Source organism: Capra hircus, chromosome 8, assembly GCF_001704415.2.
Source record: "Capra hircus breed San Clemente chromosome 8, ASM170441v1, whole genome shotgun sequence".
NCBI lineage: Eukaryota > Metazoa > Chordata > Mammalia > Artiodactyla > Bovidae > Capra > Capra hircus.
In genome coordinates, this window is record NC_030815.1 from 95,317,637 (window position 1) to 95,335,051 (window position 17,415).

General features: G+C 37.4%; 1 protein-coding gene across 1 annotated transcript in view; it reads left to right on the plus strand.

The window, feature by feature from the left end:
• TMEM38B (transmembrane protein 38B) overlaps positions 1 to 17,415 on the plus strand; it is a 66,001-nt gene that overhangs the window by 34,456 nt on the left and 14,130 nt on the right. The window contains exons 3-5 of the mRNA XM_018052554.1: positions 4,901 to 5,085; positions 6,101 to 6,188; positions 11,239 to 11,356. Coding sequence (XP_017908043.1) covers positions 4,901 to 5,085; positions 6,101 to 6,188; positions 11,239 to 11,356 — 391 coding nt within the window. The remainder of the gene's footprint in view (positions 1 to 4,900; positions 5,086 to 6,100; positions 6,189 to 11,238; positions 11,357 to 17,415) is intronic.

Here is a 17,415-nt window from a genome sequence, read left to right on the forward strand (position 1 = left end):
TTAACTGTTTCAACTTTCATTTGTCAGTGGCCTTGCATCCTGTTTGTATCCTATTTTAGACTAACTTTTGTTATTTAGCACTATTCCTTGTCTTTTTTTTCTCTCCGTTAATCTAAGTGACTTAAAAATATATGAGAAATAAATTGCCTTCTTGTTCCATTTCATGTTATGTTGCAGTTCTTCTTATCTGATATGTTTTCTTTAAGAGCTTTAAAGTTAAAAGTTCCTTAGATGCGACAATTTTAATTAAAGGTGAAATTATAATCTTTACAGAAGGAAGAACATGATGATTCCTTAATGAGTGTTGGTTGAGTGAGTCATCAACGGAATTTTAAAAAGCTAACGTGTTATAGAGCGGGAATGGCTGTTTAGGGAGCCGCTGGTCTGATTTGCTTACTTGTAAGTCTATGGAGCACAATAAACAGTTCTTCTGCCGTGTGGCTATTTAACACTTGAAATGAGAACTATTTTTGTTTCAAATATTAGTGTGTTATAGGTATACTTTAGAAATATCTGAAATGCAATAAAGACTTATTTATTAGAAATAGCAGTAATTACAGATTTTTAGACCATATGCCAAAATGTCACATCAGTTCAGTTCAGTCGCTCAGTCATACCCGACTCTTTGCGACCACGTGAATCACAGCTCGCCAGGCCTCCCTGTCCATCACCAGCTCCTGGAGTCTACCCAAACTCATGTGCATCAAGTCGGTGATGCGATCCAGCCATCTCATCCTCTGTCGTCCCCTTCTCCTCCTGCCCCTAATCCCTCCCAGCATCAGGGTCTTTTCCAATAAGTAGCTGTCAGTTCAGTTCAGTTCAGTTCAGTTGCTCAGTCGTGTCCAACTCTCTGCGACCCCATGAATCGCAGCACGCCAGGCCTCCCTGTCCATCACCAACTCCCGGAGTTCACCCAGACTCACGTCCATCAAGTCAGTGGTGCCATCCAGCCATCTCATCCTCTGTCGTCCCCTTCTCCTGCCCCCAATCCCTCCCAGCATCAGAGTCTTTTCCAATGAGTCAACTCTTCGCATGAGGTGGCCAAAGTACTGGAGTTTCAGCTTTAGCATCATTCCTTCCAAAGAAATCCCAGGGCTGATCTCCTTCAGAATGGACTGGTTGGATCTCCTTGCAGTCCAAGGGATTCTCAAGAGTCTTCTCCAGCACCACAGTTCAAAAGCATCAAGTCTTCTGCGCTCAGCTTTCTTCACAGTCCAACTCTCACATCCATACATGACTACTGGAAAAACCATAGCCTTGGCTAGACGGACCTTTGTTGACAAAGTAATGTCTCTGTTTTTTAATATGATATCTAGGTTGGTCATAACTTTTCTTCCAAGGAGTAAGCGTCTTTTAATTTCATTTCTGCAGTCTCACCATCTGCAGTGATTTTGGAGCCTGAGAAAATAAAGTCTGACACTGTTTCCACTGTTTCCAATCAATTTCCCATGAAGTGATCAACCAGATGCCATCATCTTCGTTTTCTGAATGTTGAGCTTTAAGCCAACTTTTTCACTCTCCACTTTCACTTTCATCAAGAGGCTTTTAAGTTCCTCTTCACTTTCTGCCATAAGGGTGGTGTTATCTGCATAACTGAGGTTATTGATATTTCTCCCGGCAATCTTGATTCCAGCTTGTGCTTCTTCCAGCCCAGCGTTTCTCATGATGTACTCTGCATAGAAGTTAAATAAACAGGGTGACAATAAACAGCCTTGACGTACTCCTTTCCTATTTGGAACCAGTCTGTTGTTCCATGTTCAGTTCCAACTGTTGCTTCCTGACCTGCGTACAGGTTTCTGAAGAGGCAGGTCAGGTGGTCTCCAAGCCAAACTTCATCAACATGTGAACCGTGAACTTCCAGATGTTCAAGCTAGTTTTAGAAAAGGCAGGGGAACCAGGGATCAAATTGCCAACATCTGCTGGATCATGGAAAAAGCAAGAGAGTTCCAGAAAAACATCAATTTCTGCTTTATTGACTATGCCAAAGCCTTTGACTGTGTGGATCACAATAAACTGGAAAATGTCACATAGCTGGATAGAAAAACTCCAAGACTGAGACTTCCTTGGTGGTCCAGTGGTTAAGAGTCAGTGCTTTCACTGCAGGGGGCATGGGTTTGATCCCTAGTTAGGGGGGAAAAATGCCAGGATTGCTCTTGTAGTTTAGGCTTTTAACTCATGTTGAAGATAATTTCTGTGTGGAGAATGAAAATGGGGTCATTTGTATTATTTTTATTTGTTGTGTTTTTGTTTGAGTATTTTGAGCATACATTATTTTTATTTTATTTAAAATAATACTTTAAAAAATTGCTTAAGTATAACTCTTTTCTTTTCCTGGCACCTAACCTACTTCCTGGAAATTTGTTCTACTTTTAAAGAGAGAATTTAAAGAGAGGCTTTCAAAATATTATATAAACATGTAAAGTTTTGATATCATACCAGTCATTTTCAAAAAGCTTTTAACTATTCTTAGGTAATTTATTTTTTTCTTTAAAGCTCTTTAATTATCAGATGGTTCTTTGATATATTTTGTGTTTTGCCTCCTACTAATTTATTAGCTGTTAATAAATGATTTAATTCAGGGCTACTTTTTATTATGCTGAGTTTTAGGTGAGGGGGTAACGCAATGAATGATTCGTGCCGTTAAGGACTGTTATAATTTATCATAAAGAAAAGGTATAGAAGAGCTATGTTGAATATAGGAACCATCAGAATGTAGTCTGAACTGAGACTATTAAATGAAACTCCCAAAGTCAATGTATATGGTAGTATTTGAGTGAAATCTTGAAGAAAAGGAAGAATTGGTAAGTGGAGTTGAAGAAGAGAGGGTGCTTCAGGCCTGACAAATCATTGCATCTTATATTTGGTCTCTGAAGTAATGTTTTGGTGAACAGGTTTCATATTCCATGAATACTATTGGGACTTTGGATTTATGAACCATGAATTACAGTAAGATTAACAGCGTCTTTTAGAAAAGATAGAGTACCTCTTTTAAGCAGTATATTCCTTATTGTTTCAAGATAAATATTCTGCTTTAAGCACAAAATTGTCTGCCAGAGAGTGTTAGGAATATGGGGGTAGGGGAGTGCTATGTCTTCCTATCAGTACTACTGTTAAATTGTTGAACAGATGCTTAGAACAAATGAAGCTGCAGAAAGTAATTCACCTGGGGAGTGAATTATTGTTAAACTAATATCACAATTTAATTGGTTGAAATTTAAACTTACTCAACTGAGTTGAAGAACAAGCTTCATATTCTTTTAACTGTATGAAAATGTGTTTTCCCTTAACATGAATGAATCTGTCTCGTTGAGAGCTATGACCTTTCTCTGAATAGGTTGCAGTTTATACACAAAGGGGCACAGGTAAAGATGTAAGTGGGGTTGAAATGCTGCTCCTTGCTCAGTTACCAAAGGCTCGTTTCAAATTCGAAAGACACTCTACCTAGAGAGGGCTTCCCTTGTGGCTCAGCTAGTAAAGAATCCACCTGCAATGTGGGAGACCTGGATTCAATCCCTGGGTTGGGAAGATCCCCTGGAGAAGGGATAGGCTGCCCACTCCAGTATTCTGGCCTGAAGGATTCCATGGACTGTATAGTCCATGGAGTCACTAAGAGTCGGACACAACTGAGTGCCTTTCACTTTCTATCTAGAGAAACCCAAAAGCGGAAGTGATTAGCAAATTCAAGTTCAGTTACTCAGTCATGTCTGACTCTGTGACCCCATGGACTGCCCCATGCCAGGCCTCCCTGTCCATCACCAACTCCCGGAGTCTACTCAAACTCATGTCCATTGAGTCAGTGATGCCATCCAACCATCTCATCCTCTGTCATCCCCTTCTCCTCCTGCCCCCAATCCCTCCCAGCATCAGAGTCTTTTTCAATAAGTCAACTCTTCGCATGAGGTGGCCAAAGTACTGGAGTTTCAGCTTTAGCATCATTCCTTCCAAAGAAATCCCAGGGCTGATCTCCTTCAGAATGGACTGGTTGGATCTCCTTGCAGTCCAAGGGACTCTCAAGAGTCTTCTCCAGCACCATAGTTCAAAAGCATCAATTCTTCAGCGCTCAGCTTTCTTCACAGTCCAACTCTCACATCCATACATGACTACTGGAAACACCAAAGCCTTGACTAGACGGACCTTTGTTGGCAAAGTAATGTCTCTGCTTTCTGATATGCTATCTAGGTTGGTCATAACTTTTCTTCCAAGGAGCAAGCGTCTTTTAATTTCATGGCTGCAGTCACCATCTGCAGTGATTTTGGAGCCCATAAAAATAAAGCCTCTCACTGTTTCCACTGTTTCCCCATCTATTTCCCATGAAGTGATGGGACCAGATGTCATGATCTTCGTTTTCTGAATGTTGAGCTTTAAGCCAACTTTTTCAGTCTCCTCTTTCACTTTCATCAAGAGGCTCTTTAGTTTTTCTTCGCTTTCTGCCATAAGGGTGGTTATACACTTGCTTTATATTGTTGGTGCATTCAGTACTTAGCTTCTAGAGTAGTACAGACACAGGTTAGGAACTTACTGCATATATAGAGTACTCAGAAGTACAAAATTTATATTCCTCTTTCATTATAACTTTTTGACAGTTTTTTTTTATGTGCTTCATGTGATTTAAAAAATGCAATTTGGAACTTCTCTGGCAGTCCAGTGGTTAACAATTTGTGCTTTCCTGCAGGGAGCATGGATTGTTCCCTGGTTGGGGAAATAAGATCCCACATGCCTCATGGAGCAGCCAAAAAAATAACTGACTTGATTCAGATTATCTTTGGTCTTCTTGCAGTCAAATTCCATGTTTGTTTGGATAATTCCATTTGTTGTGTTTTGTCAGATTGTTATTGCTGATAAATGCTAGATTTTTTTGTTCTGATACAGTCATATTAAAATATTTAAATTTTAATTTCAGGTATATTGCATTTTTTTGCCCATATGACCTAATTTCCCAGGGATACTCATTCCTACCTGTTCAACTGTTGGCTGCGGGAATGAAGGAAGTGACCAGAACTTGGAAAATAGTAGGTGGAGTCACACATGCTAATAGCTATTACAAAAATGGCTGGATAGTCATGATAGCTATTGGATGGGCCCGAGGTAATATTAACAACATGTGTTCATAAATATCCTGTTATTGGTATACTACAAATACTGAATAGTTCTTTAGTTACATTAATGGGGACCACATACTTTAATAACAGAGACTTCTTTGGAAGATGAAAGCATTGTTTCTGTTGACTGGTTAATTTAATCCAAAACTGACACTCTTAACTATTACTAGTCATCAGCCATTATTTTACAGCTGATTGTCTTAAAATATACAATATTTATTATTGGTTTGATTAATAGCTGTAATCAGAGAGATTCATAGTTAATTAAGGTGTAGTTGTCATCATAAATAAAGCAAGTTTACATAAGAAATTATGTTGTTTACCTAATTAAAGAAATTTTGCTCTTTGTTTTTTCTGGATTTTTTTTCCATCTTGCATACTCTGAACTAGTAAATGTGATTGACTATGGGTTTATGTTCACTCTGTATTACCTACCTTTATTGTTCTTTTGTAAGTTGAAATTAAATTTTCAATCTGTTGTTACAGTTATGCACCTAAAACTGAAATCAGGGAAGGAAATGATAAAGCAGAGGAGTTTATTTTTTCAGGTCAGAAACAAACCTCAAGTTACATCTCTGTCTGAGACCCTAGTTTTAACCTTAATTGTAGTACAATAAACAGCTGCCATGAAAGAACTGCAGTTGTCTCAGTACCATAAATGTAGAAAGCAACATTGTTCTTCCTCCTAAGAATTATAGCTTGGAATTTTAAGTCAGGAGAGAATTATGGCTTCATTTCATATATTTTCTCAAGAATATTTGGTTAAGTATTCTTGTTTCGGTGGCTCAGACGGTAAAGTATCAGTCTGCAGTGCAGGAGACCTGGGTTGGATTCCTGGCTCGGGAAGATCCCCTGGAAAAGGGAATGGCTACCCACTCTAGTATCCTTTCCTGGAGAAGTCCACTGACAGAGGAAACTAGTGGGCTGTAGTCCATGGGCTCGCAAAGAGTTTGCCATGACTAAACAACTAACACATTCCTATCTTATCTTGGTCTTTTTAGGTGCAGGTGGTAGCATTATCACGAATTTTGAGCAGCTGGTAAAAGGATGTTGGAAACCAGAAGCTGAGGAATGGCTGAAGATGTCCTAGTGAGTTTGCATAGACTATACTGAGATGTGGTCTTTTATCTTTAGATTTTACCAAATTTATTTTTAAAACATTTTGGACTCTAAACATGAATGAAACAAACAGAAAGACAAATAAAATGATAATTGGGAGAAAACCAGGAAACCTATTTTTTTTTTTTTCCAGAAAGTCTACTGTCTTAAATGTAGCTTTAAAAATAAATATTGATTACTTTTTCTGTGGGTTCCTCCTCTTAGAAAATAAAACCAAGCAAAAGCTCTTGGATTGTTATAGAATTGTGGGAAGAGAGTGTATTTATGAACTGAGAACAGGAGCAGACTTCTCTGGAATCAGTGGCAGGCTTTTGGCATTTTCATTAATGGCTACATCATTACCCAGATTCCAAATTATTCATAGTTCTGGTGGTAAAATGTCAAACTTATGTGAATAGTCAATACATTATCATAAAGCTCTGTTAGTTTAAAAATGAGAGTTGAGTAACTACATACAAAAAATAAGAAAAAGAGGAAATAACCCATTCTGTGCTTGTACAGTTCAAACTACCTTTTGCACCCATCTAGGAGAATCTAATTGTTAGATTTCTCTACAGACATTGACCCAATCAAATAAGTCACAAATGTATTGCTGATGCAACTGAAAATGAAATAAAGAAATATAGTTACCATTTGCACAATTCAGTAAGGAAAGACTTAGGCTTTGGTGGCCATAATAAGCAAGGTGAGGAAGACTTAATATAAAATAAACTCATTAGAATGGATTAAAAATGAGGGTTGAGAAGTAGTATGAATGATGAAGTATGTGTTTGAATGAACCAGTAGATGTCAGATGTTTAACTTAGAATGTATCCCTTAAAGCTTGAATGAGGTAGTTTAGAAATGGAACAAAGGAAGCTTTGATTGATAAATACATAAATAAGTTATAAATAAGACATTAGTGAAAGGGGACATTTTTCTCATTTTGAGTATATGCCTTGAAATTTCTTCCGTGAAACATTTCTCAAGGCTGTAAAACTGAAATCAAGTTGTGATTCTCCTGTGTTTAAAACCTTGTAGTGTCCGCCCAACTGGCTTCTGAGACTCCCTAAGATACGTGTCTCCACCACACCCAATTTGCTTTGACTTCAGCTCTCACTGTTCTCTCCCTTGCTCACTGCACTGTATCCTTGAACAAGCCAGGTGTTGTCTGTTTTAAAACTAACTTCTCTCTCTGTCTAGAATCTTTTTCCTTAGGTGGCTAGCTCCCTTATCTACTTTGCTCAAAGTAGTTTTTCAGAGCTTAACTTCTCAATGAGGACTACCTTACTTAAAATTGAAACACTTCCCTCTATTCCCCCCTACCCAACATTTATCATATTTTATAATTTACTTATCCATTATGTTTGTTTTTCTCTCCCCTTGGCTTCCCCTCATGCTTCAAAGAATACCAGTGGCCAAGTACAGGGATTTTCTCTTTTGATGGATTTTATATCTGGAGCACCTACCACATAGTAGATAGTCATTAAATGCTATGTGAATGATTGAGTGGTTAATAGTTTGTCAAGTGAAATCATGGGGTCCATTATGGTATTTTGTGTATGCATGTATGTGTATGTGTGAAACTTGGAAAATAGTAGTTCTGTGTGTGTGTGTGTGTGAGAAAGTGGAAGTGTTAGCTGGTCAGTCGTGTCTGACTCTTTTGCTACTCCCATAGACAGTAGCCCGCCAGGCTTCTCTGCCCATGGAATTCCCCAGGCAAGAATAGTGGAGTGGGTTGCCATTCCCTTCTCCAGGGGATCTTCCTAACGAGGGATCGAACCCGTGTCTCCTGCATTGGCAGGTGGATTCTTTTACCACTGAGCCACCAGGGAAGGCCATGTGTGTATTTATGTATACAGTCCATGGGATCACAAAGAGTTGGACATGACTGGGCAACTGTGCACGCACGCACACAAATATGACACGGGATCCATGCCGTTAGTCAAGATGATCCTCCATAGACCTTTCCTGGATAATCTCATTTTTATTCCTGGCTTCTGCTGTGAGAGCTGAATGGATCCATGAATTATACACCTAATCTCTTAACACTAACAAAAGTTGCCCAGCCACGTCCTTAACTTTCTCTTCACAGCTAGCTCTTCCTAAGAATAACTCTCCTAATTTTGTAATTTTTTACAGACTGGATAGGCTGATAATTTCCCAAATCATCAAGTCTTGTTTTTTTTGTTTAGCAGTTATTTCCTCAATTCAAAGCTTTCCTCTCACACTTCATTGTAAGAAGCAAGAAGAAACCAACTCAAACCATCAGCAGTTTGCTTCCAAATCTCAACTAAATATCCAAGTTCACTGCTTACCACAAAACTGTAGCACATATAACTACCTTTCTTTCAGTTTCCAGTATCATGTTCCTCATTTCCTTCTGAGACCTCACTGGTGCCTCTAATGTTCTTGTTTCTACCAACATTCTGTTTATTCTAACATACATATTCTCTAAGACCATAAAGGCTTTCTCCACTATGCAAAAGTATTTGGTCATAAATATATGAATACATATATATATATGTGTTGTTTAGTCACTGAGTTGTGTCTGACTCTTTGTGACTCCATGGATTGTAGCCTGCCAGGCTTTTCTGTCCATGGGATTTCCCCAGCAAGAATACTGGAGTGGGTTGCCATTTCCTACTCCAAGGGATCTTCCTGACACAGGGATTGAACCTGTGTCTCTTGTGCCTCCTGCAGTGGCAGGCAGATTCTTTACCAACGCTACCACCTGGGAAGCCCACGTGTCACACATGCTGCTGCTGCTGCTGCTGCTAAGTCGCTTCAGGCGTGTCTGACTCTGTGCGGACTCATAGACGGCAGCCCACCATGCTCCCCCGTCCCTGAGATTCTCCAGGCAAGAACACTGGAGTGGCTTGCCATTGCCTTCTCCATGTGTCACACATAGGAAGCCCAAAAGATTTTTGAAGATGTTATATCGACAGAATCACTTCAGGTTGGACTGAAAAGGACAGAGATAAGATGAAATAAAAGAATTCAGACTCTAAAAATTCTGTGGTTAACAGAATGATAAAACTTCTTAGCTGTAGGCATATGCTGCCATTCAGGGAAAAGGAAGTATGGCTTTAAGGTGGGAATCATGGTCTTAGAAACCGAGGCTAGACCCATAGGCTGGAGTCAGAGGTGAATAAGCCAGAGTCATGAGTGCAGAGATTAGAGCTGCAAACTCAGAGGATGCACCCCCTTAAGCCACGGAGAGTTAGTCCTGGGCCTTGAAATCTAATGGAATTTGACCTGCTGAATTTTGAAATTGCATAGGTCTGTGATCACTTTATTCTTTACATTTTCCCCCTTCTGGAATGGCAGTGTGTATAGCTGTTATCCTTTGCCTGTTCCACTGTTGTGTTTTGGAAGCAGATAGCTATTTACTAGATTCACAGGAAATTAATAAGCGTAAGAATTTTCTGAATGCATTCTGATCTTCCTAACCAATCTCACTGTCTTCTAAATCCTAATGCTGCTTCAACCACCTGCTCCAATTTATTGTTTACACAATCCTTGCTCCACCGATTCATTGCTTGTGAATTTATGCTTTAAGAGAACACAATCCAAAATATACTGTGTGTATGCTGAGATGCCTTTGATGAGACACACTGTTACAGAAACTGAGCTATTAGAAACAGAGTAGCAAAATGACATTAAGACAATTTTTAAATCTCATCCTTTTAAAAAAGTCAGTTTGGTGTACATTTTATGATATAATTGTATATGTACATAATTATAAAATAATTGATATATATTAAGGAGTGTCTTAAACACTTTTACCATTAGAGACGCACAGTCAAAAAGCTTGTGGACCACTGTCCTAAAACAGGAACGCTGCCCTGTTATTGGTAAGCAAGACCCAAATCCTGTTACCCCAGCCTAATTCTGTTTTGAACTCATCCTTAGTTTGTACTAATTAAAGAAGGAACTTATTTTTCACAGAGTTGCTTATAGGGACTTTTACATTTGTCATATTTTGCAGTATGGCTTTCTGAGAGTTTATTATTTGTCTTTTTCTAGTTGTAAGCATAAATAGCTAGAAAATGATGTTACTGAGATATACTTTAAGTGTGTGGCAAATATATGACATGAAAATAGTACTTCTTATTTGTAGATTAATATCTTATTATAGACTTTAAATTTTAAAGATATTGGCTAATGCTAATGTTTTGTACCGGAGTTAGCTAAGTAATATGCTGGTGCTGGCTCATGCTGTTTTATGAGAGTGATTATGCACAGCAGCCTGAAGTGGGCTGTGGGAGTACAGTTGGCCCTGTATATCCAAGGTTTCTGCCTTTGTGTATTAACCAGCTATGGACCAAAAATATTTTTTAAAAATTCCAGAAAGTTTCTGAAAGCAAACTGAATTTTTCATATGCTGAGAGCTGTTTACATAGTATTTATATTGTATTTACAGCTGTTTACATGGTGTTTACATTATGTTGGTATTATAAATATTCTGGAGATTATTTACAGTTTGTGGGAGGATGTGCATAGATTATATGCAACTATATTAGTTTATATAAGGGACTTGAGCATCAGTGAGTTTGGTATTTGTGGGGGGTCCTGGATCAAATTGCCTGCGAATACCACAAGGTATTTACACCATGGAAAATGAGGAACTGCTACAAATCAAGACTCTTTTCCTTTCCCCATCCCACCCAAGGAGCTTGGTTAGCACTGTAAGATTTTTCAGAATTAATATGCTTTTCTCAAATCATGCTATAGAACGTGGGACTTTTGAATCCTTTTGAAACAATGTTATATGGCCAATTTAGAAATATTGCATATAGAAAAGCACTGTCTTTATCAGAAAGTCACAGTATGTATGAACATTCTAAAATCTGATACTTTCTGCTGAGAAGAAGGATGTTTAACTTCATATAACTCAGCGTTTCTAAAAGTTTATAGAATTCATTTTTGTGTTATATCTATTAATAACTCATTTAATTAATAATTTGAGAATACTCTGAGAAATATAGAGATAAATCATGCTTAATACTTACTGAGTTAAAATGTGTTTTATTTTCAGCCCTGCCAAGGTAACCCTGCTGGGATCAGTTATCTTCACATTCCAGCAAACCAAGCATTTGGCAATATCAAAGCATAATCTTATGTTCCTCTTTACTGTGTTTCTTGTGGCCACGAAGGTAGGTGTTAAAAGTAGCAACAAATCAGTATTATAGATTTTGTGTAACCAGAATTCTGTATAAGGCAAGTAACAGAAATAATTACTTTGTATGATAGTCAATATCAGTTTTGGGGAGTTTATTCAGCACATCCATGACTTAGTGAAACATAGCTCTTCTATGATTCCTCATTTGATTTATGCTGATGCTATCATGAAGGATTTGCAGATAGCCTTTTTAATACATCTGCCTACAATGCAGGAGACCCAGGTTTGATTACTGGGTCAGAAAGACCCCCTAGAGAAGGGAATGGCAACCCACTCCAGTATTCTTGCCTTGAGAACTCCATGGATAGTGGAGCCTGGCAGGCTACAGTCCATGGGGTCACAAGGAGTCAGACATGACTGACTAACCCTTTGACTTTGTAATACGTTGGAGGCTAGAGAGTAGCGGAAATAGCCAAGGCTAATCAGAGACTGCAAAGTATTGTGTTATTTGTAAAATGAGGTACTTAGCGTAGATGTTCTCTAAAGTTCTTTTAAACTTTTAATATTTTTATATTAGTACATATTTGTGGTTAATCTCTCTAATTACTATTGCCTGATTGGATGTTTTATCCCTTCTTTAAGATAGGAAATAGTATGATATCATAGGTTTTAGAGACAGGCAGTCTTAAATTCAAATCCTAGCTTTGTTTAATCACTGAATAGGCAAGTTACTTAATATCCCTGAACCCTGATTTCCTCATCTTCATTGTACTGATTGTTGATAGGATTGGAGATTACATGTCTTATTCTGTGACTATGTCTGACACATCTTACGCATTTTACTTGCAGCTTTATGAGGAGACTAATTCTAATTATTATTCTTAAAGTTATTATATATTGTTCAGTGATATACAGTTGATTTTTAAAGTATTATTTAGGCCTAGAGAAATCTTACAGAAAACTCTGTCAGCCTAGATATTTTTGGCTAAAAACATACCTATGAGATGCTTAGAAGGAAAACAGAATATGTTATATAAGTTTATACCTTAGAAAGAACCAAATCACTGTAGAGATAATTTTTTTCCCCAGTATTCTCTGCAGTAGAGGTGATCTGTGGTGGTTGTACTTCGGATGTCTAAGGCAAAATCTCTTCATATGTGTCCTTTTCTTCCGGTCATTAAATTTTGAGCTGGTTTTTTTTTGGTAATAGCTTTACTGAAGTATATTTTACACACTATACAATTCATACATTTAAAGTGTTCAGTTCAGTGGTTTTTAGCATAGAGATGTGCTGCTGTTACCACAATCGATATTAGAACGTTTTTATCACCCAAAATAAACCTCATACCCATTAGCATTCCCTTCATGTTTTTCTTCATTCCGCTCAACTGTAGGCAACCAGTGATCTGCTTTATGCCTATAAATTTGTCTATTCTAATATTTCATGTAAGTGAAGTCTTAAGCGTTGGACCAGTGGGGAAGTCCTCCCCAAAAAAACCTTTTTAGAGAATGATTTCTCTTAGAACTGCATTGTGGACAGTATATGTGGTTATTATATAACTGTATGTTATTGTTTGATATTTGTTGAGACTTCATTTTTATTCTGTTATTGATGAGATTTTGTAATTATTTGTATGTGTGAAAAGTAAATGTATTCTTTATTGTGAAGGCATAGGGAGTCTACCTTTATTGACATATATACTTGTTTGTTATGTTTCAGATACGTAGTTACATTTTCCCTGTCCCATCTATTAATTTTTTTCCTTTCAGAGAGAAGTATGTTTAATTTATCCTTTCTTCTCCTCTTGTTTTTTCTTTCTTCAGTTCTTTCCCTCCCTCCTTTTTATCCTCCTTTCCTTTCTTCCCTAGCTCAAACAAGCTGAACATTCTTTGAATGTTCTTTCCTCGTTGCGGGGAGGGGGGGGTCCCAGTTTCTTTCAAGGAGGGCTTAGTTCTACTTTTCCCACTTTCAAAAGTCCTTTATGATTGTTAAAACTCAAGTCTCAGAGGAAAGAAACTTGTGCCAACTGAGACTCTTGGTATGGGGAAGGCACATGGGCTTTGGAACTAGACAGACATATGTTAAAATCTAGGCTTCACAATTTTGAGTAAGTCATTTATGTTTCTCAGACTAGAAATTATACATAACCCAGGGGATATATTTTGACATTATGTACAGTCATACTATAAATATGATATATTATGTATCATTGATTAGTCTCAATGTTAATTTATTTTAAGTGTTTTAAAGTTGAATATGAATATATTACAGAATTCAAAATTCACATATATTTTTAAGATAAAAAATGATATATTTGGCTTGCCTTTGATTTATTTTGGCTATTGGGATATTTGTATATTGGGATATATTTGGCTATTGGGATTCCCTGATAGCTCAGTTGGTAAAGAATCCTTTTCAATGCAGGAGACCCCGGTTCAATTCCTGGATTGGGAAGATCTGCTGGAGAAGGGGTAGGCTACCCACTCCAGTATTCTTGGGCTTCCATTGTGGCTCAGCTGGTAAAGAATCCGCCTGCAATGCAGGAGACCTGGGTTTGATCCGTGGGTTGGGAAGATCCCCTGGAGGATCTTCCAGGGGAAGGCTACCTACTCCAGTATTCTGGTCTGGAGAATTCCATGGACTGTATATTTGTGGGGTTGCAAAGAGTTGGAGACAACTGAGCAACTTTCACTTCACTTGGTTATTTTGGCCAAGTTTACTTTCTCCCACCAGAGACAACTTGAGAAAAGTTTCAGAAGCATGAAGTATCTTTTGGTTTCTCTGTGTAAGACATCATGTGAAATAGTGTAATTGTGAAATAAAGCAAAAGGAGACTGGAGTGGTCAAGAATGATTAAAACTGAAAAGAGGCTGTTGAATTTTGAAATTAAGAGGTATTTGGTAACCTTGGTAAAAGTAGTTTGAATGGACCGTTAGAGAATAGAAAAATATTTTTAATAGACTAGGTGAATAAGAGGAAGTAAAGATAAAGAGTATGAACTACTTTAAAGAGATTTAGAGTCGAAACAAAAACAACCTGGGAGAGCAGTTTGGCACTATCTGACGAAGTTGGAGATTTATGTACCTTGTAAATTAGTAATTTACTAGTTTACTCCATTTCTGGTTGTAACCTATATGAGTCTTGCAAGGTATACAGTACAGAGCCCAGCTTTATCAGGATCTCTTAAAAAATGTTTTAGCAAAGAATAATTTACAAAAAACTTAGGAATGAGCTCCTTTAAAAATAAAAAAAAAATCAACTTTACTGTAGTATAATTTGCATAATAAAATACACTCATTCTAGAGTTTCAGTAAATTTGTATACCTTTGTAACCACCACCATAACCAAGATATGGAATGTTTCCATTACTTGAATAGTTGCTTGTGCTCTACTCAAGTAAATCCCAACCACCACCGATGATGAAATCATACAGTATGCATCTTTGGTGTCTGGCTTCTTTTGCTCAGCAGAAGGTTTTTGAGATTTACCCATGTTGTTGCATATTCCTTTTTATTGCAAAGTAGCATTGTATTCCACAAGTTGTTTATCTAAGGAGAGTAAAAAAATTGGCTTAAAACTCAACATTCAGAAAACTAAGATCAGGGCATCTGGTCCCATACTTCATGGCAAATAGATGGGGAAACAGTGGAAACAATGACAGACTTTATTTTTTTGGGCTCCAAAATCACTGCAGATGGTGACTGCAGCCATGAAATTAAAAGACACTTACTCTTTGGAAGAAAAGTTATGACCAACCTAGACAGCAAATTAAAAAGCAGAGACATTACTTTGCCAACAAAGGTCCGTCTAGTCAAGGCTATGATTTTTCCAGTAGTCATGTATGAATATGAGAGTTGGACTGTGAAGAAAGCTGAGCGCAGAAGAATTGATGCTTTTGAACTGTGGTGTTGGAGAAGACTCTTGAGAGTCCCTTGGACAGCAAGGAGATCAGTGGTCCATCCTAAAGGAAATCAGTCTTGAATGTTCATTGAAAGGACTGATGCTGAAGCTGAAACTCCTGGCCACCTGATGTGAAGAGCTGACTCATTTGGAAAGACCCTGATGCTGGGAAAGATGGAAGGTGGGAGGAGAAGGGGATGATAGAGGGTGAAATGGTTGGATGGCATCATTGACTCAATGGACCTGAGTTTGAGTAAACTCCAGGAGTTGGTGATGGACAGGGATGCCTGGCATGCTGCAGTCCATGGGTTCGCAAAGAGTCAGACACGACTGTGTGACTGAACTGAACTGAATTACCTGTTAATGGATCTTGGATTATTTCCAACTTTTGATTATTTGACTAAGTTATGAATAAAGCTGCTATGAACATGTTTACTTTGTGTGGAGATATTTTTTCATTTCTCTCGGGTAGATAGTAGAATTATTAGGTCATATGGAAAGCTTATGTTTAACTTTTTAAAAACTTTATCTTTAATTGAAGTAATTTTGGTTTATAACACACAAGTTTCATGTGTACATTGTGATTCTACAGCTGTATGCTCACCATCAAAAGTTTACTTTAGGGAATTCCCGGTGGTTCAGTGGTTAGGACTCTGTGCTTCCACTGCTGGGGCCTGAGTTCAATCCCTGGTGGGGGAACTAAGAGCTTACCAGCTGTGCAGGATAGCCAAAAAAATTTTTTTTAGTTAAAAAAATATATTTTGTATCTGTCACCATACAGTTGATCTCCTTTACTCATTTTTCCTTCCTACTTTGTCTGCTTTGCCTATCTTTTCAAAGAAACAGCTCTTAGTTTGATCTTTTCTATTGTCTTTTGAGTGTCTGTTTTGTTTCCATTCTGATCTTTATTATTTCCTTCTTTCTACTTCATGTTCTTTTTCAAGTTTCTTTTGGTGTAAGATTAGATTGTATATTTGAGATTTTTCTTGTTCCTTGAAGTAGGCCTTTAGTGCTATAAACCTCATTCTTAGTACCACTTCTGTATCATCCCATAGATTTTGGTGTATTGCATATTTATTTTCATTTATCTTTAGGTAGTTTTTGATTTCTCCTTTGATTTCTTCATTGACCCATAGTTGTTAAATAACTTGTTGTTTAGTCTCCACATATTTGTGACTCAGTCCATTTTCTTCTGGTAGTTGATTTCTAGTTTTATACCATTATGATTGAAAAAGATTCTTGATCTGATTTCAGCCTTCTTAAATTTACTGAGACTTGTGTCCCAACATATGGTCTATCCCTGAGAAAATTCTGCATGCAGTTGAGAAGAATATGAATTCTGCTGTGTTTGGATGCACTGCTCTATGCAAATCTATCAAATCTATCTGATTTAATGTTTCATTTAAGGCTGCTGTTTCCTTATTGACTTTCTGTCTAGAGGATCTATCCAGTGATGTAAGTGGTGTATTAGAGTCCCTTACTATTATTGTGTTGCTATCAGTTTCTCCCTTTAGGTCTGTTAATTGCTTTATATATTTTGGTGTTCCTATGTTAGGTGCATATATAATATTAATCTGCTAATGTCTTCTTGATGCATTGTCATCTTCATCATCAAATACTATCCATCTTTGTCTTGTTAAATTTTTTGACTTGAAGTCTGTTTTGTCTGATATGAGTATGGCTACACTTGTTTTTCTTTTGGCTGCTGTTTCTGAAGTATCATCTTTCATTCCTTCACCTGAAGCCTACATTTGTCTTTACAGTTGAGCTAAGTCTTCTGGAGCACATATAGTTGGGTCTTGTTTAATTCATCCAGCTGCTTTGTCTTTTGATTGGTAAATTCAATTCACTTATGTTTAGGGTGATTGTGGATAGATGAGGACTTAGTACTGCTGTTGTATCTTTGGTTTTTTGATTGCTCTATATCTCCATTGTTTCTTTTCCTTGTGTTTCTGTCTATCATTTTGTTTGGTGGTTTTCTGTGATGTTCTTCTCAGTTTATTCTTTTCTCTGTTTCATGTCTTGCTCTAGATTTATGTTTTGTGGTTAACATGAAATCATAGATAATACCACGTCATAGGTAAAATAATCCTTTTCCATGGATAGCATTTTATCTTCATTTACTTACGTAAGTTCTGTTCTTTTTTCTTCTCCTATTGTGTTTTTGTCATCTCAGATTTCCATTTTATGTT